This window comes from Electrophorus electricus, chromosome 2 (assembly GCF_013358815.1).
Source record: "Electrophorus electricus isolate fEleEle1 chromosome 2, fEleEle1.pri, whole genome shotgun sequence".
NCBI classification, from domain to species: Eukaryota; Metazoa; Chordata; class Actinopteri; order Gymnotiformes; family Gymnotidae; genus Electrophorus; species Electrophorus electricus.
The window spans coordinates 8,229,184-8,254,343 of record NC_049536.1 but is presented as its reverse complement, the minus strand read 5'-3'; the positions used below and the strand labels follow the sequence as shown (position 1 = coordinate 8,254,343).

General features: G+C 41.3%; 1 protein-coding gene across 4 annotated transcripts in view; it reads right to left on the bottom strand.

Annotated features, from left to right (window-relative positions):
- The window catches only part of srpk2 (SRSF protein kinase 2), a 45,897-nt gene that overhangs the window by 15,617 nt on the left and 5,120 nt on the right, over positions 1-25,160 (bottom strand). Inside the window, exon 2 of one of the 4 annotated variants that reach the window (XM_035523710.1) lies at positions 8,352-8,550. The exons of the other annotated variants lie outside the window; for them this stretch is intronic. Coding sequence (XP_035379603.1) covers positions 8,352-8,389 — 38 coding nt within the window. The 5' untranslated portion in view covers positions 8,390-8,550. The remainder of the gene's footprint in view (positions 1-8,351; positions 8,551-25,160) is intronic. 4 annotated transcript variants of the gene reach the window in all.

Here is a 25,160-nt window from a genome sequence, read left to right as displayed (position 1 = left end):
CTAGGAGCTGTCCTGTACCGTTTGCCCTTTGCCCAACACACGGCACAAACTGTTAAGACAATTCAGAAGCCCTTCAGGAGGTCCAAAGGGACAGGCTAGACAGGGGAAACCCTCCAACGTGCCATGCAGAAACCTCCAGGACAAACACTGGATAGCTGTGCACTAGCAGAACATCCCTGTGACGTACAGCCAACCTCCTTGGCACCCTGTGAATATATCTAGAACAGTAAGGCATGGAATAACAATAAAACCATGGAAATATGAGTGTGAAAAGGCCCTTGAACTGGCCTAGTGCTTATATTGATAAAAGAATATTGCACCTATTAAATTCCATCTTTCTCAAGCATTAGGGAATGTTTTGGATTTGCGGAAAGCACACTGTCCACTGCCTCCATGGACGTCTTAAGTATTAGCACTCTGAGCAAAGCTGAAGTCTCTCCTCTAGCACTTTCCTCTTTCTCTCTTATTCATTATGTCGTTCGCTTTGTCTCTCCCCCACACTCAGACTCACAGCATGCCTGCTGACTCACCCTCTCCCAAGTGAGTGAGTGTGTGTGTGTGTGTGTGTGTGTGTGTGTGTGTGTGTGTGTGTGTGTAGGTGTGTGTGATCTCACAGATATTTTGGTCTGCTGCCTGACGTGAACATTCCCTCTACCACAAATACGCGTGCACACACACACACACACACACACACACACACACACACAAACAAACACAAACAAATCAATAGCTAATTCCAAAACCCCTCCCCAAACAAACCTTCAACCCATTGCAAAAGCCAGAATATCACAATAGCACAGGCTTCCTTCACACTGTCTAGCTTTTCATTCAGCAAAAATGCATGCTCTCTCACACACCAGCTCTCTCAACCACCTCCATACTTCCAGAGGCACAGAGCAGCTCTGCACTAGCTGAGGAAGCGAAGCCTGAGCTGCATCCATTCAGCCAGCCTGAAGGCTCTGAACCTGGCATTCCCCTCTGAGCACCACACCGACAGAGCAACACACACACACCTCACTGCACCTTACATCTCCACTAACTCTCTATGTCTCACACACACACACACACACACACACACACACACACACACACACACACACACACACACACACACAGCAGTGCTCAATTCTAAAATAAAAAATTAGCATTATGGAAAACAATACTCTTTACTACATTCTAATTCACACACATATGTATACACACATGTACACACACTCTCACACACACTCACACACAATGTTATCTCACAATCTTGTAGAATAGGCACCCTTCCCCCAAAATATATTATACAGGAGGGAGAGTTCAAATACACATATATTTGAATAAACAAAATGACTGATTTGCCAGTGTGTGGAAATACCAGTATAACTTCCTACATCTGCATGTCAAGTATAGCAGCACTAATGTTTATTATCCAGTCAGTAAAAGCCCTCAGGATCACATTAAAGAATAAAAGCCAAGAAGCCTCCCAAAAACACGCATGCTATATGTTTATCATCATTACCGATCACTGCCACGCTTCTCCCCAAGTTCATGAGAGCATGTCATCATGTCTTATTGTCAATAAGTTATCCCACTTAACACCACCTACAACTGTCCCTTCATGTCTATGAATTGTCACTGATCAACAATCAATAACCACTTCCTCTTCCCAGCCTAACAAATAAGCTTGTCCATCCAGTCATTTAACTTGACAACAGTCAAATGATATTCTATTAAACAACTGAACGCCAGAGCTCCTCCAGAGCTGAATCGCAGCCCGCCTGTGTTTACGCACACCCACACACACACTACCTGAGTCTGAGAGCTCGATGTCGTAGCCGCAGGGTGCTGAGTGCCAAGCCCAAAGCCCTGTGTGAGTGGGAGAGACTGTGCTCCATAGCGCCACACACACCCACACACACACACACACAAGCGGATAGACAGACAGACGAGGAGATGGGTACGTCGTGTTCTTGTCACAGAGCTCTAACCCTTTAGCTCTCGCTTCCTCTCCCCCTCACGCTCCCTCTGGAGTGTGGCACAGCTTGTTGAGAGAAAGGCGAGTCCAACCATCAGTCTATCGCATGACCACCTCACACCTATATGACAACCCTCCGCTCTTAACGTCTATGTCTCCACACACACACACACACACACTCTCACACACTCTCACACACACACACACACACACACACACACACACACACACACACACACTCACACACTCACACACTCACACACAAAACACTTACGCTCAGACACCAACATGAGGCACAATCCATCACACATAATTTCAGTTTCACAAACACACAAGCTCACACATACACATTGCTCTGTGGACTATGGCTCTTTTAGGTTCAGCCATATCTAACTAAAATCAAATCTATATTCGCATTTTTACTGTGTAACAGGTGGCAATTTAAACAGTTCTTTGAATTTTAGGTGATTTAAAAACATTCCTCTATGTCACAGTGCAGCTACGACTTTAGCACACTCGAACACAGCCCCAGCTTACAGAACACAAGAAATCAGTTATTGCTCCACAGTGTTTCATGTAAATTCACCTAATAAGAACATGCTTACTAAATGGGGAAAGCTTAAAGGACTCTGCGGGTCAATTTCCAAGTGTCTTCAAATATTTGCAGAAATTGGAATGACACATTCGAATAGCCATGGGTGAATTTGTTAAAAAGGTGGCAGCTTTATACTTGGACTAGTATGTAGCACTGTGCACCATTACAGCTGCGTGCACGAGGTTGTCCAAAGTCAGTTGGTCTCAACTCTCCTCCATCTCACCACTCAAGTGATGGCCTCAAATGAGGGGAACCTGAGCCTGGGCCAGAACACCCACACCTCACACACACCCTGCAAACTCCACAAGTACAGCCTCATCAGCTGGTGTCAGTTAGCCCAGGGGATTATCGTATTCCACACATGGCTGGGGGGATGGAGGGTGTTTGCTCATCCAGACGGCTCACCTGCGCTGAGGTGGCAGCGAACTTACAGCAACTGTGGTTAGACCTCGCACCTGGAACCGAAGCACCCACAGGAAAACTAACAAGGAACAAGTCTTGGAATTGCTTAATATTGCTGTGACTGATAGACCAAACATATCCAGAGTGTCAGTGAAAAGTTACATGTTAAGCAAAAATGTATGGAAAAAAAATGGATGTCCATTTTTGTAGGACATATTTAGTTAAAGAAAGCCTTAGAGGTTTGATATGGCAGCATTCTCCAACTGTCCTTATCAGGGCAATTAAAACCATGACTGCTAAAAGCAAGAACTGGAAGCTCTTCTCCTTAACAAAGAACATACCTAAACTAGTTTACATGCACAGTGATGGGATAAAACAGAGCTGCAGACTGTCTGCAGAGGTGAGTCACATACAATAGAAGATTCACCCAAAAAGATAAGAGAAAGAGGGTGGAACGCAGAGAGGATGGTGAGAGTAAGATGGTAAGAGATAAAGAAGAGAATTAGGAGAATATGAAGTTATATGAGAATAGAAGAAGCAGAGAGAGATAAGGAAAGAGGGATGGAGTAGAGAGACAGAAGAAGGCCTAATCGGGTTTCACTGCAAGGCCTGTCCACGCTTGGATGGGTGCTGTTTAATTTATAGAGTAAAGAGACAGAGAGAGAGAGAGAGAGAGAGAGAGAGAGAGACTGAGTGTGTGTGCGTGCGTGTCAGTCACAGGGCAGAGTGTGTGTGTGTGAGTAGGTGAGACAGAGAGAGACCAAGGTCACCAAAATGGTATGGAGGGTGAGTGATCCCTCTCTTTTGTGTAACTCAGTACCCGTATTCCAGTGACACAGTTAACAGAGATACCGTCTATGTTTCCGTGTGTTTGCGATGTGTCTCTGTGTGTTGTGGAAATGAGTCCATGTACGGGAGTGAGTGCAGAGCCTGACGCCACTCCTGAGTGCGCAGGGCTGACAGGATTCCCTCAATCTGCGCCGTTCTTCCTCTATTCATCTCACTCTCTCGCCAGCTCACTGGTGTAGATGCCTCTCCTCTCCAAGTCCACCCGGCTGTCCTGTCTTTTCCTTGTGCCACTCCTCTATAATCCTGTTCTCAACTTTGTTTTCAAAATAAAGTCTGTTCACTTATCTCATTCTCAATTCCAATCTCTAACCCTCCTACCCTCTCTCTCTCTCTCTCTCTCTCTCTCTCTCTCTCTCTCTCTCTCTCTCTCTCTCTCTCTCTCTCTCTCTCTCTCTCTCTCTCTCTCTCTCTCTCTCTCTCTCTCTCTCTCTCTCTCTCTCTCTCTCTCTCTCTTCTACCTGTCCTTTCTCTCTGTGTCAGCAAATCATTGCCCCATCAAAAGGGCACAGCCTAACATGCACGCACAGCCTGAAAATCAAAACCACCTCTATGTGATACATGCAAACATGAACACAAATGTAGTCCTCACACACCCAATTCAGTCATCTGTTGAGAAACTTTTCATATCTAGCTTCCATACTCAAGACACTCAAACAGTCCTTGTCATGTTTGTAACAAAGTTATTTTTATCTCCACACACACCTCATCTTCATCCTGCTGATTTATTGTCTTATTAGCACACACTTATGCACATCTTTAAAAGCTTTTAGAAACACTCATTATGTCCAGTGTGAAAGTCAGGCTCGGACTTTCTTCTGCTTTATTCTAATTCAGTGCTGGTTTCTCATCTCACTGAACCAAAACCACATAGATCTCACCAGCTCAGAGCTGCAAGACTGGTCACCTCAGCCTAAGTACAGTGGGATGCACTGCAGCAGATTCTAGAAGGTTCTATTCATGGATCTAGAGATAAAATTATGAAAACCCAGAATGCATGGCCAAATCTGGCTAGGAATTGTAGGACACCTTCTCAAACACTGATACGTTGACATAGCAGTCAATCGAGACATCTGGAGTTTCTTTCCTTTAGCTTAGAGATTCTAAAACCCAGTCCTCAAGGACTCGCCAAACATTCAACATTCTTGTTCCATTCTCCCAAATCACCAGAGCAAGCTAATCAGCCCATACTGTGGCTGCCTCCTGAATGTAAGGAACTCTGAATGGTAGCATTTGGGCCAGTCATGGTTCCAATTTCCAAAAGAGGACGCCTCCCCTTTACCCACATTTATCACACCACATGATTACAAATTCATCACTATGATATCTTTAAAGCTTTGGTTAATCTCTCCAGACTGTATGTCAAATGACAAGTGTCATGCAGTATCGGCTCTTTAGCAGTGTTACAGTTTACATACTGGTCTGTTAAGGTGAGGCCCTAATAGCGCTGCACTTGATGCTGGTTACTAAGCATTATCATTAAAAAACCAACTTCAGATTATTGGGTTTGCTCCTAGATCCAATTATCATTCAACAATATTCTCTGATAGTCCAATACCATAAACCTAGACCCCATGGCACTTGGGGACCAACTTTAATACAACCAACAGCACTAATGTTATGCACAGCATAAGAACACTTATTCAGAACTTCAACCATTTTCATACTGTCACATGCTTAATGTTTGGGTGGGTACATCCATCTCTCTGCTTCCAGCGTTCCCTGACCCTCTCGGTGATCTGTGTTTGGGGGACGCCCGTGAGCCATGCTCCTTGGCACTGGCGCACACAGAGGTTAAGTGTCCCATGTACAGGAACAGTAAAGACAGGTGGGGCCTGGAGAGTCTAACCTCAAGCTTTAATAACTGAGTGCTAGCACAGTAATTTGAAACCACTTATACTTCCATTCATTAAAAACTTTATCACATACAGACAAGTGGTGTAGGATTGAGTTTGGTCTGGTTGGAATGCTCAGACTGTCTGTGTACTGTGGCTCACATAACACTGCTCTAGCATGCTAAGCATTTTTAAACGTGATAATGAGGGAAACTTCTTCCCAACTGATGCCGGCCATCACTCCCCTCTCCCCCGCTGAAGTGCTGCTCATTTCAGTTCTGGATAGGGCTTTGTGGATGCCAGCCCCATGCAGCTGGTCTCTGTACTGCCTCTGAGTGCAGCGCTCTGAAGTCACTACAACACAGTAACCCCCTTCTATGCTACCCCCTTACACAAACAATGAAACCAAGCAAAAAGCAGTCCTGTCCAATGTGCCTACCCTGATGAAAATAGTTTCTATAGTACAGAAGAGTCTGAGTCCCCTACTGAGAACTTAAGAAGGTGTTTCTGGAATAGTTTTTCAGGAAAACTGTCTCCACTAAGCTTCTCTTAGACAATGATTCGGACAGCTCAAAAAAAAAAAAAAATTCAACAGAGATCCCTCAGTTTAAGCATCAACAGTGCTGACAACAGCTCTGTATCTCACCTGGTAGAGCAGACAGAACATGGTGGTAACAATGGATACGAGTGACTGCCAAATGCTATAAATGCAGTAGTGTGTAGAAGACCATATTACCTCATTAAAACGACAATAGCTAACACTATTACAAGCATGCATGTCTTACCATATGAACGAAATGCATAATGGCATCATAGTTTTTTTTAATTAGCAAACAGGACATTCAAATACATTTCCACCAGTTTTAGATGGATTTTTATATTCTATTAGATTTTGGTGACACAAAACTGTTGGTGGTTGTGGGAACAGATATTTGGACAATAGCTGGAGCTGTATCTTTCCTTAGTCTCCCTCTTTCATCTTACAGCACACCTCTCTGATCCATTAATGGCCATTGTACCTGGAGTGAGCCCCACTACACCTGCCTGCTCTGGACTGCCAAGTGTCTGTGCTCAGTCCTGGCACACTGTGGGTTAGTTTCAAATCTGCCATCCTTCCATACACTTCTCCAAACATCCCTCCATCCATCCCTTTCTAGCACTCCGTCCACCCCTTTACCTCTCCTTCTATCTCTCTCTCTCTCTCAATCTACAGATCTCTCTCTCCATCCACCCCACTACCTCTCCATCCACCCCTCAGTATCTCTCCACCCCTCGGGGGCTCTGTTGTGCTGTTATGCGCGCCGTGTCTTGGCACCGCCTCCGAGAGCTCTGAGTCACACAGCATGACTGCCTTCACCTGCCACTGATGACATCACCGCTGTCTAAATATACACAGGACTGCTGAACATTCATGAAATGTACCTGCACAGGCACTGGTGTGCACTATCAGGCACAGTGTGTTTCTAGTGTCAACGTGTATAAACATTACACCATCACTGTTAGGATGTGGATCCTGCTCTCCAAATATACTATATACACAGTGTGCATGACAAGCTATAGCAACATACAACAGTGAAACAACCAAGCCATACACAAACAATGCATAACTGTGGCTTGAGAGGAGCTTCACCCTGAGATTTGAATGTTTTAATACTATTGCATAGACTGGTCCTTTGTATGTATATAGCTGCTTTTGTCTTGTATTTGAATATGTCACATTGATTAAACAGATTTCTATCACGGAGACTGGAATGCTGGATTAATTCAGATCACATTGACTATTTTCAGGTGTGTATGTGCTTTCAGTGAGGTACTGACTACTTAGTATGATTACAATGATGTCTTGAATTTAGATATTGCTTAAGGATTCTGCTACAACATGAGCTAGAATTTTACTTGCCATACATTGTTGATTTAAAAACCTCTTGATATTTGAAAATGTGTTCTTTAATATTTCAGCATGTGACAAAAGGCTTTGCTAATGTATTTTTCCATTGTTTTATGCAAATATTGTGAAATAACATGAATCGAACACTTGCATTAAAATAATATGCAGATGTCCTACACTGGGGTCGGGATGTGATACAATGTGCAATAACACTTTGTGGGACTGGTTCACAGAACTACATATTATGATCTCTCCAATATCAGCCAATAACTACAGAACTCGGACTGTACACTTTGTTGAGACATCAGATATTGTGATGCATTTTGCTCTACTGCTGATGTATGAGATTAAGGAGCTGAATGGCCCAGTGCATCACTGGGCCTGAGTGGTGATGGTAAACCTTTGTCACATCACATTGCCTCGTGGTGCGTGTGCGCTTCCTTTATGTCATGTCTTTGTAAGCTTCAAGGCCAGTACAGCATGACACAGAAAAACATACTATATTTGCTGTGTGTATGTGTGTGTGTGTGTGTGTGATAACTGTATGTATGCATACATTTTCCTTCAGACTAAGCTGCTAAGGCAAACCCAGACAATAAAGGACAGCAGCCTGCTTAGAACGGATACCGACAGACAGAGAAAGAGAGAGAGCCCGCGGGAGAGAGCGCGAGTGAGAGAGCGCGAGTGAGAGAAGGAGAAAGACGCGGAGAAAGAAAGATAGGGAGGTATGTGGAATGGAGAACAGGAGACAGTGAGTCGCAAAGACGGGTAAATGAAAACCTGGGGGCGGAAGGGGAGTGATTCCAATCAGCTGAGGTGCTTTACCTTTCCAGGGACGAGGATTTTTCTGAGTTGACGGACATGAGCGGAGGCTTCAAGCCGCTTGCTCCCAAAGGAACGACAGAGGTGACGAGGAACAAATAAAACACTCTCTCTCTCTCTCTATCTGAATCTGTGTCCTCAGTGTCTCCTTTCTGTGCAGTTCGTCTCAACTGGGGGGGGGTGCGGTCTCCTCCTCTCCCCTCTTCCTCAGAGAAAAAGAAAGAAAGGATGGAGGGCAAATAAAAGAAGAGATCTGGGATAAAAAAAAAATGTAAAAAAAAAAAAAAACGAATCGGAGAGGCGAAGAGAAATCTTGATCTTCCTGCGCGTGAGCCTAGTCGGACGCCGCGAGGAGCCCCTCCTCAACCCTCTCCTCCCTCCTTCCCTTCCTTCCTTCCTTCCCTCTGTCCCTCTTTTCACTCGTTTTCAGGCTCAGAGGATTTTTTGGTTCCCTCTTTTCACACTGCCGTCTTCCCTGGCCCTCTGCTGCTGCCGTTTCCTGGATGATGATGAAATGAACAGCGGAGCTCCCTCACGCTGTCTGCCTGCCGCTCACACTCTCCCGCTCTCGCGCGCTCTCTCTCTCTCTCGCGCTCTCTCTCTCTCTCTCTCAGCGCAGTGGTTAGCTCCGCAGGCCCTTCTGCAGCTCTGCACAACAACAGAGCTGTGAACGCAGCGGGCTAAACCACTGCCTGAGAGGGCATGGGGGGGTGCTGTGGAGAGGAGGAGGAGAAACTGCCCCATCACTCCTTCGCTGGCTCTCCCTGCCCCTCCCACTGCTTAGACCATGCCTCCCTCCCTCTCTTCCTCCATCCCTCCATTCTATTATGACATTCTGTATCTTGTGCCAACATGGCACATACATACTTTACCCCCTTATTTCATTCTCCCTCCCCTACCTCTGAGAGCTCGCACTCTCTTCCTGTCCCTCCATTGTACAGCTGTCGTTTTGCCTCCTCTCAGTATTCTCTCCCTGTCTGTGCTCTGTATCTCCCCCTTCTTGCAGGTGGGCCTGTTTCTGTATGCGAGCAACAGAGCAACAGTAAGCCACAGAAAGTGTGTGTGTGTGTGTGTGTGTGTGTGTGTGTGTGTGTGTGTGAGAGAGCGAGAGGGAGAGAGAGATACAGAGCCATGAAAGGTGTTGTAATCACAGGGGGTCTAATACTGCCCTTCTAATGATTCTCCCCCTCCTCCTCCCTCCCTCTTTCCATCCCTCTTTCCATCCCTTCCTCTCTCCCTCCCTCCTTCCCTCTCCTCAATCAGACCTTATTTTCTTGAGAGGAGAAACGAGGTTGTGCTGAGGTTACTGGAACTACCCTTAGCGCTTGACTACAGGTAAAACAGTAACAGAATCTTTCAGAACTGCAGCATCTGTTGCGAGTTAAATGCAAGAGCCTCAAGATCCCTATGCTTTATATTCTCTAGATGTATGTATTAGCAATATGATCCTTTTTTTAAGATCCTCAGAAAGAAAATGAGAAAGAAAAAGTCTGAGAGAGAGAGAGAGAGAGAGAGAGAGAGAGAGAAGCAGGGTGTTATTTCATGTGGGATACTGTGAACAGTAGTGATGACCTTGATACTGCTGTATAAAGAAGGGTGCCTTCAGTATGCGTTCGTGTGTGTGTGTGTGTGTGTGCGCGCGCGCACGTGTGCGTGGATGCATTTGTGTATGCGTGTGTGTGTGTGTGTGTGTGTGGTGTAAGCATACCCAAGCTCAGCAAAGTCTCAGGCAAGAAGACATGCAGTCTGCACCCCATTTCACCTCCTCTCACCATCGCTCACTCCACCAGTGGAAGTAGGCCATGTAAAGATAGCTTCAAGCAGCCTTAATTTGTACTCCAAAAATATCAAAACGGAGAGAGAGAGAGAGAGAGAGACGCAGGCAGTCTAGGCCTTTACCTCCTTCTCCTGTTCCTACAGCAACAGTGCTCTGTGCCAGAGTGTGGGCGTGTGAGTTTCTGTGTTCTTCTTAGTTTTCATGTGCACTTGTTTCTTAGCTAATCACAGATCACAGTTGCTATAGAGATGGAGCCGGTTTATTCCAGTATATGGTTTGCTAAGTGACACAAAGCGTGGGGTTCTCAAGCAACCACAGCACAGACTCCTGTGTGTGTGTGTGTGTGTGTGTGTGTGTGAAATACACATCTAGAAGACATTTATGCTGTTCTGTCACCTTTTTTAAATGAGAAAGATTGAGAAGAACACAGAAGTGAGAGAGGGACAGACAGAGAAACAAAAAGATGTGGGGTTAGAGAAAGGTTAAGAGATGGAGGGAGACACAGAGAGAGAGAGAGAGAGAGAGAGAGAGAGAGAGAGAGAGAGAGAGACTTTAGAGTGTGCAGGTGAGCAATTGGAGATTTAATGCCTTCTATAGTCTCTGCCTCCCCACGGCATGCTGGGATCAGATTGTTAGTGAAGTTTTTCGAGGTTTTTAGTGAGGATAAAAGTGTTCAGCACACAAGTGCATGCTCTCTCTCTCCCTCTCTCTCTCTCTCTCTCTCTCTCACACACACACACAAAATCTAGGTTGTTTGGTGATGATGCAATGATCAGTGCAAAGATCAGCAACTGGCATTCACCTTGCTTACTGTCTGTGACTTCACACTGACAGAATAATGTGTGTGTGTGTGTGTGTGTGTGTGTGTGTGTGTGTGTGTGATCTTTGACCTGGTCAGCCAGATGCTTCTTTGTGTTCTGTCTAAACAAGGCTGAGTCATACACAAGAGTCAATAGTCATCAATTCTGTTTATGTCCCTCTCTCTCTCTCCCTCTCTCTCTCTCTCTCCTTTTAAAATCAAACACCTGCAACCACTAAGAAACATCAATCTCTAACCAATTACAGCCTCTACAGCTAAACCTTTCTGCATCTAAGCCTCTACACTTTAACGCTCTTTAGTGTTCTATAAAATGGAACAAACTAATGAGCAGGCCCTACTCGCTCTCTAGTTTTCTTTTTAAACTGTTTTGTAGATTATGAGGACAAGAAAACCCTTATATATTTTGTATATATATTCCATTTATATGTATATATTTGAGAATATAATCTGTACAAAAATATTACAATTCTATGTTTACAAATACTATTCATCTCGTGATATTTGGTTTACATCCAGGTCTAAGAACTCAAAAAGGTCTGAAAACTTAGTGTTCCTTTTTTTTTTAAACTCACAGACACAGACAGAGACACACACATACACCATGATCTACAGGTCTTCTCAGTCAAAACTCAACTTAAAGAAAGGCCTAGAGTCTGCCCTCTACTGGCCACACTACACACTGCTTTCCTTTCAGCTCTGAATACTATACTCACCAAAGCACTCACAAAAGCACTATGTGGTTATATTTATGTGGTCATATTTAGGAAATATTTTTCATAATTGTATACTGTGATTTATAGACATATTTGTTTGGTGACACTTTGTTTTGAATGGTACCTTTTAGATTTAATAACACTCAAGAGACTCAGTAACATGTCAATGATGTAGCAGTAGTGAAGCATTTGAATACATTCAGTAGATTAATTAAGACTAATGAACTGTGTAAATAAAATTTGTTTATAATATAATCTGATGAATTCAGTCATTCAGTCACTTCATTTGGAGTGTCCAAGTTCATATCTGTAGAAGTCACTGAACATGTATCAGTTATAATACATACCATCTTAGTATACTCAACAAGCAGTTAGACATGCTGTTGACAACATTCTGTAATTGTATTTTAACTGGACTTTGGTTAGGGTTAGGATCAGGATTTGCGCCAGGATAAGGGTTAGGATGAGGTTTTGAGGTAAGGTTGGTGTTAGGACTAGGTTTTGGGTTGAAATTAAGGTTGAGATTCCCATAGCAATAAGATTCTCAGAGTATGTACAGTTTCTTAAAACCAATTTTTAATCCTCTTGTGATTATTGATTGCCAGTGATGTGCATTTGTAGTGGTTTCCAATATTCAGTTTAAATTATTTCATGTCGTGTTATATGTCCACGTATCATCATGTGCATGTTTTGTGAATCACTTTGTGACTCTAGAAATGCTATACAAATACTAATTTATTTAGCTACTTCCATTCTGGCATATTTGCCTTTGTAAGTCTGTTTCAGTTGTCTAAGTATGAATTTTCTCAGTTTATTTTTCCTTTTAATCTTACTGATGCAAGCACATTTTTACAGATAGCAGCCCACACCACAACCATCTGACAGTACCCAAAAACCCAAAAGTCTCTGCAGCACATAAAGCAAAATACGAGATTTTAATAGACTACACAAAGCATATTGGACTCTCCCTCCAGAAAGCCACGCCCTACCAGACTGACCCAGAAGCATCTGCTTGCCCTTGCAGCCTCCTTGCCCTATACATTCCACTGCAGCTAAGATGAGCTCAGAACTGCCAAATCGCCATTTGCAGCCAAGCTAAGTCACTGGGGCAAGTTTCTCTTTTCACTGTTAACAGAAATCCTACAGCCTGTTTTGCATGTAAAAGTCTCCTTCCCAGCACTATAATAAACACTGGTTCACACATGCATTAATATTTTAGCATGCCTATGCTTACTGGTGATTCCAGATGGCCATGGTAGCTGAATCTCACCAAAACACTGTGGACAAGAGGACTGTTGGAGTTTCTAGATCAGATCAGAGGGGGTCCACCTTTTCAGTCAAATGAAAAAAAGATTTTAAATAAATTTCAGAATATTCTAAACATACAAATAACATTATCTGTGTGATTCTGAATACTTTTATTATGAGTGATATATATCCTATTGCATCATTGCCTGGAATTCATACAGGCTTTTGATGAATGAAGTTACACTGCAAGCATGTATTACACATACGTTATAAGCATAAATGGTGTTAATTTAAGGTAAGAGTGTGGATAATAGAATGTGCAAGGCTAGCGGTCAAAGGATTTGTCCCTTTGTGATGAGGTGTGGCATGCAAATGCAATTCATTTTATTTTATTTTTTTAAAGGCAGGCTGCAAGCACGAGTCCCAGAAAGACAAAGGTGTTTAACTGAAAACGAAAGTAACACATTTGTTAGCACATAGGCAGTGGAACAATAACCGACAGGTAGGAGAGCATAAAGGAGAAAATTTACACACGTAGTGATGAGGAGGTGTGACAACATGAGGAAGATGAAGTGAAAACACAATGCACATGGTTACATGCTAACATAAAACAAAACACATTTAAATTTCAGAGGACCAACAGACGTTAAGACTGATTAAGACCAGCCTTTTAAAACTCGCCCCTCTGAAAGAACATCTGAAAACTCCAAAAACAAATGGAGAATTTCCACAGCAAATGATGCAACTGTTTAGTGAAATGTCTGAAACTTGGAAATCTCAAAAGGAAGCACAAAATGTGAGTGGTCTTTTGCGTCTTACTCATGGAAAAAAATTATTCAAGTTATCTTGCAAACTGTCTGCTTCATGGAGTGCCAAAATATTAGTTCACTTTGTAGGCATCTTTGCAGTTTAGTTTCAGACACATCTAACAATAAATGTTGAAAATGAAATCCTTGGATCTCTTGTTAATGTGCAGTTCAGATATGGAGAATTAGTCACTTAGAAAGACCCTGATATTTATTAAAAAAAAAAAAAGTCCCCCAACCAAAACACACTAGAATAATAACTGCAGTAGCCTAATTCTCTGTAATATTATCCTCATCATATACATTCCACTTTACAAGCTGTTATCTGTTAGTTCGAACATTAACTAAACTAAATTATCTCCAACACTATTAGCAAACATTAGTGAAAACATTCATTCTCGGATGTAATTCACTCATGTAACTACATATTTACTTACATTATTAAGAGCAGAACTATCTATCACTATTCATGGATAACAAGGTGTTTATTCCTGTCTTTACTGCTAACCACTTCGTTAAGACAGCCAAGTTATTTAAAGCTACTTACTAGCAAGATATTACACCATTCACGCATACGCATTTCACCAAATATACTCACGATTGGAGTATATCTGTATGGAAATTAGACACGCAGCCCCAAAGTGCAGCGAAAATCATATGAGAGTTTTCTGTGGTCAGTTTCAGTGTGAATTCAAATTCCCCTCAACAACTACCTCTGATCAGCCAAACTGCACGCAGTAACTACCTCCTGAGCTAAATAATCCCTCAATCGCAACTACCCCCATAGCTGAACAAATCCTCAGCCTCAAGTACCACAGAGCCCTCAACCCAAATTACCCCTCACAGCTCCTCCACAACATGTTCCCCATCACCTACACCATAGCCAATTACCCCTCAATAAAAATTACCCTCCACAGCTAAATGCCCCTCAACAACAACAACTACCCCCACAGTGGGCAAGAAGAATAAAGGAAACAAGGATCACTGATCAGAATGAGGAAAACCCTCTTTGCAAGGTGTTAACTCCTTTAATGGGTATGTGGTGCTTAAGAAAACTGAGTGTTCTACAGTGCTCTCAAACCCCTGGGCACAGTCCATTTCAGCCGGTAGAAATGGTGAGCAGCAAAACTGACAACTGCATACCAGTACGTGGCACCCAAGACAAAGAACCCACACTATGCTAGCCACTTAGGAAATCGTTTAGCAATGTCTCACACCAGCATCACCTGAAATCATTGGCAATCACTTAAGAACAATCGCCAGCATCAAGAAAATACAATGGCTTTACCAGAACCTGCTTATCAGCTCTGCTGATCAGGAACTCCATCATTAGGGACCTGAGAAACAGACTCCATAAAACTCTCTGCTCCACCTGTGCAGCTGTCTGTGACTTTGTCTGTAAACAGCTGGCTCTCCTCCGCCTTTGCTCACCGCAAAGTGAATTTCATAGACAATTTTAACATCTTTTGGGAGCATGGTGACCTTTTTAAACTGGATGGGGTACACTCCAATCCCCCAATCCCCTTGTATCTTGGTTGCTACACTCGAACATATCCATCAACAGTCACACACCATGGATCAGCGTTAACAACAGACCAGGAAGCCCAGGAAACTGCGTTACACTACCCCCTAAGGAGCAAGAAGACCGATGACACAGTCTACTATTCCGGTACTATGCAGTAGACTGTGGCATGGTTGTCAGAGCAACAGGAGCACTAATCATGATCCTGTTAGATCTAATGTAATTATACTAAAGCTGAACAAACAAACTGAGGTATTACACTTAACTGATGTGTTAAATGCTGCAGTTCTTAATGTTAGATTGTTAGCCAACAAAGCCTTCACAACAGAGCAAATAGACTATCAGTTGGACATCATCTTTGACTGAATCCTGGCTCAGCAATGACAATAACATTACCGAAAGATAAAATAAATAAATAAATAAATACATCGATCCCCACTTCATTACTGTTTTCTGAGTGTTCCAAGGGCTAATAAATGCTGGAGGAGTAGCTTGTATTTTCACAGTAAAATATGTCTTCACAATGTTTCGGGGAATACAGCACTTTTGAATAGCTTGCTAAAAAGCTTAGGGGCCAACAGTCATTTCTAATGACTGTCCTATATCACCCAACTAGACCTCCCCCAGGTGTCCATGATGAACTTGGCAATCTGTTAACAAAAATAATGACTGACTTTGACTTTAATATCCATCTTGGCAAGCCCGCAAATCCTACTGCTTGTGATTTCACCGTGCTGTTAATATATTTGACCTCACACAACATATAATCTGTCCTACACATAAACATGGCCATACTGTATACTTACTTATATCCTTTAAGGTAGAGACCAAGATCTCAAACATACATGATGCAGGATTCTTGGACAGTTACTGTATTTTCCTTTATGTTCTCTGTGCTCATCAGTTTTAAAACTACTAAGAAAACTGTTAAAGTGCTGCTTTACAGATGGATCGGTTGAGACATTTTTCTAACCTTTTTAGCTCACTAACTTCCATTAAGGCCATAACTACTGACAACCTGGTAGACAGCCTGGTAACAACCAGAGGCGTAATATTTCTAAAACTCCATGGAAAAATTCAGCCTCATTGTGACATTGGTGGAACGGAAGGTGCGAGAGGCGATGATGAATCAAAAAAAGAGTCCTTGTTTTCCATGACTTTCATGAATACAAATGACCAAGATGCAAGGCAGCGGCAAGAAATATAAATAGTTTAGACTTATTTTAGAACTGATGTTAGGAAGCTGTGGGCTTAAATAGTGACAGGGAAAACAAGAAACAGGTGTGAAACGCTAATATGCTGCTGACTGGGACATGAAAGAACGGGTGGGTCCCTCACGCTGGATGGCCGGCCGGAGAGAGACTGCAGGAAAGCGCTACCAAAGTGGACACAGACTACACTCACTGTCAACTTTGGAAAATCTTAAAATGTATTCAAGATGAACTCAACTTGCACAGAAGCAGTGTGAGGGTAAGCTAATTTTCAAGCCTGACTAATATCCATCAAAATAATCCTAAATTCCTTTTTACTATAGTTGACAAGCTGATTAACCACTCAGCTCATATCTCATTAGAACTGTCTAGTGACAAGTGTGATTATTTTGCTGAATTATTTGATATTTTGTTGAATTCTCTGAGGTCAGCAGCCCCCCAGTGACCTACTAATTCTTAGAAATTGACCTTGAAATACTTACAAAAGTGATCTCATTATTAAACACTACTAGCTGTCCTCTAGACAACATACCAGCAGAATTTTTAAACAAATAAGCTTTCAGTGCACTGTCAAAGGACATTGTTAGCGTTGTTAATCAGTCACTTAAACAAGGAATCTACCCAGAGTCTCAAAACAACAGTTATAAGGCCTCTTCTAAAGAAGAATAAATTAACTAACCTCACTAACTTCAATAATTACAGACTGAACTCTAATATGCCATTTTTAGGAAAGCTTATTGAGAAGGTGGTCTCTCTTCAACTTTAAGAATATTTAAATATTATTGAACTAAATGTGACTCATTAGTTGAGGCTGAGGGTTATTTAGCTTTTTGGGTGGTTGCGGTTGAAAGATTACTTAGTTGTGGGGGTAGCTGTTGAGGGCAACTTGGCTGTGGGGTTTAATTTGTGTTAAGGGGCAATTGGCTGTGACATTCTTAGAGCCGAAATGGTTATTAGGTGTTGGGGCTGAGGGCTATTTGGCTCTGGGGGTAATTTAGGTTGAGTGGTAATTTCCTGTGTGGTAGTTGACACTGAGGAGATATTTAGCTTCCGGGGTAGTTGTGGATAAAGGTGGTAGGTGTTGAAGAGTATTGGGCTGAGGGGGTAAGTGGATGTGGGGTAGTTTAGGCAGAGAGGTTGTTTATCTGACCATGTAGTTCTTGTTGAGGGAATGAGAAAGAGGAGACAGCCCATGCGTGTGTCCTTTGAGACTGGTCTACTTTAGGGAAAAAATCCACTTTTACAGGCCGTCGTGCAAAATCTGTAAGTCCTATCTGTTGCAAAAGCACAAGCATACTATTCCTGTGTGAAAACTACATTTGTGATGAATTTGCTGGTTCTGTGACAAAACTGGACCATGAAAATTTCAAGATTTCAACAGTATTTCAGGATTACATTTTACATTTAAACAGCGTTCAACATAATTTAACAGTACTCATCAGGTTATTAACATTAAAACAGTGAAACAGCATTTTATTCATTTTTAGCTGCTTTGTCAATATGACATAAAGCAAAATACCCCTCCACTACAACTACCCCAAACAGCTAAATGACCTTTTAACCTCAGCTACCCCACAGCCCCTCATCCATAACCACCCCATAAGCTAAATTACCCATAACATCTATCCCAGCTAAATACCACAACTACCACAACTGCTAAACCAGAACTACCCACAAAAATCACCCTCAACAGCTAAATAACACCTCAACAATAACTACTCCATTTTGTGAGAATGTTATGCTGAGTTTGTGAGGATTTTCTGCTCACTGACAGATTTTGGAGGTCACCTAGTAAAACCCTAGGTCATAGCCAAATTGGCATTTGGTCAGCACACGAAAATCAGCTCGATTGCTACATGTGAATTGTTCAAAGGCAAGGATCGCTCGCTTAGTCCTGAAAACTATCTAGCATGCTAAATCTCTGCACCTGTCAGCAAGTCCAAATTCTGGACTTGAATATGGGGAAACCTCTGTCCGAAACATCCTGTTACTCTGAAAACCTTAAGTACCTCTCGAAAATTTTGAATATCTCTTACTACAGTACACTGCAGTTACTGACCTGAAATTTTTCATTATAATATTTTTATTTTTTATATATATATATATATATATATATATATATATATATATATATATAGGAGAGCGAGAGATGCTGGGCTTCAAGAGAAAACAATCTGTCTCACATGGTAGACAACAACAAACTGACATTTATGTTCATGAACATTATTTTAATGTAAGTGTGAAAACATTATTTTAACATTAGTCCAAGAACATTAAAGTAACATTAGTGCATAAATATTAGTGTAACTTTAGTCCAAAAATGTTATTATAACATTGGTGTTTAAATGTTTTTAACATTAATGTGAAAATATTATTTTAACATTAGTGTGAGAACCTTAGTATAACATAAATCAGAGAACGTTAGTGTAATGTTAGTCCAAGAGATGGCAACTTAAATCAGCGGCTCCAACTTGAGTCGCACTTCTGATGTGTTTCGAAAGACTCGTGACTCCACCGTGACATAAGACTTGTGAAATTTAAGCGGTGGGAAAAAACAAGAATCTAATGGATGTTCCAAGATGGTTATGCTCAGTAATCTTTTCATTTTTTCATCTTTCAGCTCTGTCGCTGATGTTCAATTCAGCAAGGGTACACAACCAGCCTTTAAATCAATCATCACCTCAATGTACAAAATCTCAGTCAGAAGGACAGTCAAAGTTCTACATGTCACATCAAAATAAACGACACTGGCAAAATGATGATGAATTTTATAAAGACATCTGAAAACACACCAGAAGGTTGGCAAGAATAGCAAGCATGCTAGCCAGCTAGGTGTCTAGCCTGTAGTTGCATTATAGACATTTAGCTAGATAGCCAATAAATATTTTATCTAGTAAGCTCCATATTATTTTAAGCCCTGGCTTTTGTAGCTATATGCTCCATTGCCCTATTGCCATTTTCTCATTAGCTGTTAGTTTGCAGACCAGTGTAAATTTAATATTAGGTTTTGAGAATCAGACTTGAACCCTAGAGACTCAAGGTTTGACACAGACTTGCACCCCGGAGACTCGAGACTTGACTTGGAGTTGTTCAATGTGACTTGTGAACATCTCTGGTTAGTTCAAGAACATTAAGGTAATATTAGCCCGAAAATATTTTTAAGGCAGTTTTCAAACTACAGATGGAACTACAGATGGACTGCCGCTTTGTTCATATATACATATACACGTGTGTAAAGTAAAATAAAACATTCCTCATTGCATAGCTAGTTTGCTATACCAAGTGGTTCTTTGCAAGCCTGGATCAGTGCACAGGGTCAGCCATTAACATTGCCCCTGGAGACAAGAGGGTTAAGGGCCTTGTTCAAGGGCCCAACAGGGTCAGAACCACGACTCAAACCCACAACCATGTAGCCCAAAGTCCTAGCCACCAGGCTGCCACATTAGTGTTTGAACTAAACTCTGCAGGGCAGTAGACTACAGAACTGGACTTGGGTACCCCTTGGCTACAGTGTGTGATGGCCACTTACATATTTATCAGCTAGAAAGTAGGTGTGGTCTCTGATAATCAAACTCATGATGTTGGTGTTGATAAAACTCTACACTACCTTCTCTATCATTGTTTTGTTTTCAAACATAAATCAACATTATGTTCTTAATGAATTCTGTTTTCTTTCTTGCAAAACAATGAAAAATGGTGCAGATACATTACTGAATTGATACGAATTACTGTTAAGAGTAGTATTGTCAATAAAATCCTAACAATAGCCATCCTGAGGCTGAGACCTCAGGTGGTTTAAAGGGGTCACATCCTACATTTTTCTTTTATTTTATATTTTCCCTTGATGATCTTATGTTTGTGTGGCTTTAGAGTCCAAAAACAGGCATTTTTCCTTTTTACATGGTCATTTCGCAACCTCAAGTTCAAGTTTGGTTTATTTGTCACATACATAGCCCCATGTTGTCCTTTTGAATTAAACCAGCCATTTCAGTTACTTCACCTTTAAAATGGATATAAGATAAATCTCTGATAAGCTCTGTTCTGATTAGCTGCCCTGTATTGTGCCTCAATTCAAAAAGCATATCAGAGCTGAAACACGCCAGAGATCTGAAATGTAAGAGGGTGGGGCAAACTGCTGTAGGCTATATGGATGGAGTTGCATAAATGAGTGTTCTTATGGCATAAAAAATTTCAAAATGGGCTCTTTTTTTTGCAGCTAAGATTCCATATATGGGGGGTGAATGGTGTGTTCTGAAACTTTAACAATATTTACATATTATTTAAAAATGAATTTCTTAATTTCATTAAAATGAGGGAAATTCAGTTTTAGCTGATTGTGTGTTTGCTTAAGTAAAAAGACGAAAAGAACAAGTCAGACAAGTGAGCTAGAACACAAAAGGCAGGTCCAAAGAAGGGATGGAAAAACAGCTAAACTGGTTGGCTTACTACCTTTGAAGCCATTTTCCTTTCATAATAAAATCTTGGTCCACACACTATTTGCTAAAAGTTTACTTTTTGGCGGGGAGTGAGGTAAGGCGATCATGACCTCAGTAATTTTTGAAACACGGTCATTGTGCTTAGTTTATTCTGTGTTATAAACTAAGCACCAATTGGCAATGATGGATGGATTTGAAGTTTACTACAGCCACTCAGTCCCTGAAAGAGCTACTATATTATTATGCCTAAAGATTAAATATTTATTCTTAATATTGTTATGTATGCAAAATAGTATCTCAAATCTATGAGAACTGAACACCAAACAACTCAAATTAGCCCAAAATAATTGGAGTCATTTTGGCAGTACAAGCTTTTCTCTTAACAACAGTTGTTAGTGATGTGCTAGGGATGTCTACTTCACTGCCTTGCTGTGAGCATGTGTCCATTTCCATGTCAATAGTTCTGATTCCTCTTCAGTGCTAGACTTTCATTCAGCATGAGAAATGCACAGGAAAAACTGCACCATTACTGTTCTACACATTCCAGCAGAGCTGTGGTCACATTGCTATCTGAAGCACACACAGTCTGTTCTCTCTAAAAGATGGAAACACACCACCCTCTGGTAACGTTTATGGCATTTAGCGGACACTTTTATCCAAAGCAACTTACAATTATGACTGAGTCATAGAGGGTTAAGGGTCTTTCTCAGGAGCCCAACAGTGGCAACTTGGCAGTGGTGGGGCTTGAACCAGCAACATTCCAATTGTAAGTCATGTACCTTAACCACCCACCTACCACTGCCCAGTATCAGCTCCAAATATCTCAAATCCCTATAACACAGACAATCAACTGAGGATAGGGAAGGAGAGAGAGAAAAAGATGGCTAGGGAGAGAGGAAAGAAATCGCGTCCTCGTCTTTCTATTTCAGACAAAAGATCACTCTCCAACAGGTGGCAGCAGTAAGCAAAAAAATTATACACTCAGTGTATTCTTCTTGTGGGTTTGAGAAGGTATCTTTATTGACCCATTCACTTATAAAGATGATTTGGTTTAACTGTTTCAATGATTTCTAAACTAGAATGTAAAGGATATTGTCCAGACAAGCTCATTTGAAAGTTCCTTCTCTTCATATAATAAACTAATGAAATGAACCCAGTGATTCCACTGAAAATCTTGTGAAAAGTCTGCACAGGAGCAGGATTCAAGGATGCAAAACAGTTTTGGTTTGGCTATGCTAGTTCAAGATCAAATAGGATATACTGAATGTGCAAGTATAGATATCTAAGTACCTAAGGATTATCACATCATAGTGTAAAATAGGAGTAATATTTTTATTTATTCTATATAGTAATGTGATATGTATTATATATAAAATGAATACTCTGAGATAAGCAGCTATATACGTTGTGCAGCATTACAAATAAAATGATATACATCAAGTGCACATAGTACAAGTTAATATAGACATGGAATATACAGCAAGTGGAACATGAAGTGGAACATTGACTGAGGGTCAATACGAAACATGTATCATTAACATGCTGAGCTTTTAACAGATGAGGCAAAGATAACTGATAACAATATGATAACTGTTGGCATACAGGTCCTACAAAAGCGTTCCCTTCTGATGAAGAAGTAGAGTATGGTTTTCTAGTGTAGCTTGTTGCAATATTTGAATGTGCAGTACAATATTATATCATTTTAAACATGCACATGTAAAAGGCCAAAAATATTAATGCAAAAGAGAGAAGCAATGCACTACGTAAAATGTTATTCATACAGTATGACCCTGCAGAAAAACGACTTGAAAAGTCTTTTGTCAACCTGTAGATGATAAAAGTCACTCAACTGACTCCTGAAATGCAGTTGATGGTCATGAATAAAGACAGCCATTTCCCAGGTCAAGCTTTTAAAATCAGAGGACTGCAAGGCACAGTATTCACTAGTTGTGGTGCATTCTGAATTATGGTTTGGATTTAGTCGTAACATTTTTTCAAGTTCTTTACGTAGCCTTGTAGACAGTAAGTTTAGACTTGTCTGAGTACAAACAACACTTGTGTAGCTGTACATTCATCACTGGCAAAAATGTTAAGTACAGTTTAAGGCTTGATCTTATAGGTAAGCGTTGTCGTGGTAACTTATACCATTTAAAATGACAACAAAAGGAACTGGCTCCATAATTACATAGAAGAGGTCATGTAGAGATTCCAAGGCTTTGCCTCATAGAAATTAGTGTTGAATAAAGTTTAATAAATGAGCCCAGTGCCATGTTTCAGCTGAAGCTCACTACTTAAGCTTAACTGAAGTCTTAACTGAAACTAAAGCTTAACTGAAGTCAGCCCTGTGATGTCTAGACATTTCCTCACTGCACTGATATCTACAGACAGTTCCCCACTGCTCTGTGAAGTCTTCAGTCAGTTCGTGACTGCCCTGTGAAGTATTCAGTCAGTTCGTGACTGCCCTGTGATGTCTACAGCCAGTTCCTCACTGCTCAGTGAAGTCTACAGCCAGTTCCTCACTGCTCAGTGAAGTCTACAGCCAGTTCCTCACTGCTCTGTGAAGTCTTCAGTCAGTTCCTCACTGCTCTGTGAAGTCTACAGTCAGTTCCTCACTGCTCTGTGAAGTCTACAGTCAGTTCCTCACTGCTCTGTGAAGTCTTCAGTCAGTTCCTCACTGCTCTGTGAAGTCTACAGTCAGTTCCTCACTGCTCTGTGAAGTCTACAGTCAGTTCCTCACTGCTCTGTGAAGTCTACAGTCAGTTCCTCACTGCTCTGTGAAGTCTACAGTCAGTTCCTCACTGCTCTGTGAAGTCTACAGTCAGTTCCTCACTGCTCTGTGAAGTCTTCAGTCAGTTCCTCACTGCTCTGTGAAGTCTTCAGTCAGTTCCTCACTGCTCTGTGAAGTCTTCAGACAGTTCCTCACTGCTCTGTGAAGTCTTCAGTCAGTTCCTCACTGCTCTGTGAAGTCTACACTCAGTTCCTCACTGCTCTGTGAAGTCTTCAGACAGTTCCTCACTGCTCTGTGAAGTCTTCAGACAGTTCCTCACTGCTCTGTGAAGTCTTCAGACAGTTCCTCACTGCTCTGTGCTGTCCGTGTATTTTGGACACCATTTCTGAAAGTGCAGCCTTTTGTCCTGTCCCAATTATGTCCATTGTATTTAATGCAACACTTAAATTCTACATCTAGGGTTGCTACTTGTCTGGTTTTCACCTGGACAGTCCGGTTTTTAGGCTGTATATTTGGGTATCCAGTTTTCACTTGCAATTGTCTGTTTTTTGTTTGTTTTGTTTTGTTTTTTGTCAATGTTCTGTTGAATTGCTGGGGAGGTTGAACAAGTAATACAAGTCAAATATAAAGTACAGGTAGAAGTATAGGATAGGAGAATAGGAGTATCTCTTTTGGCTTGTTGAGAAGGTAGCAATCCACAACTGACTATAAATATGTCTGATAAAGCTGCTTCTAAGTTCAAGAAGTCTTCAGTTGACATGCTTCCTTCATATGGACCACCTGACAATAAATACACAAACCACGAATTGGAAAATAAGCCACCTGAGTTTACTAAACCAAGAACTAGTTTTGATCTTCACAGATAGTTCTGATAAAGTATCCTACACCAGGTCAAGCACTGGGCATAAACAGCAAAAAATACAGTTAAGTCAAATTGGTCTGATGCAAAAATATTTTTAAAGTTTGGTGTACTTTTTCCAGAAGGAGAGTTTGCATGAGTTTTCACATCACATTCAGCAAATGGTTATAACTTAAGAATAAACTTCTCTAAACCATTCATGTGAGTGGTTCCTGTTTTGTTTAGAAACTTTGAGAAAACCCAACAGCATATAATACAAATTAAACATTGCATAGATTACATGAACACATATCTGCAATGGTTATATGCTCAGATTGGAAGTGTCCTCATGATGTAAGGAAACCTTGTCTTAAAAATGCCCAAGTAAAGGTATGGTAACATCACAGATCTGAGTACATTTATGCAAGTTTTATCCTAGGAGCATCAAAGATATTTATAAATTCAACTGAAACACTAAACTGAAGTAAACAATGTCTTAAAGCACAGACATACAACAGACCAGACACATCTCAGCCTCACATGGTGACCAAGCATTTCGCTAAGACAATCTCACAGCGATGCTGCTCTAATATTAGACTATTTTTTACATGGACAGCAAACTGCTCCTGCTACTATAAATGATATCTGAATAAGGTGAAGATAAGACACTTGAGATGGGCCTGTTTTCAGGGTTTCATTAGCAGCAGGGGAAG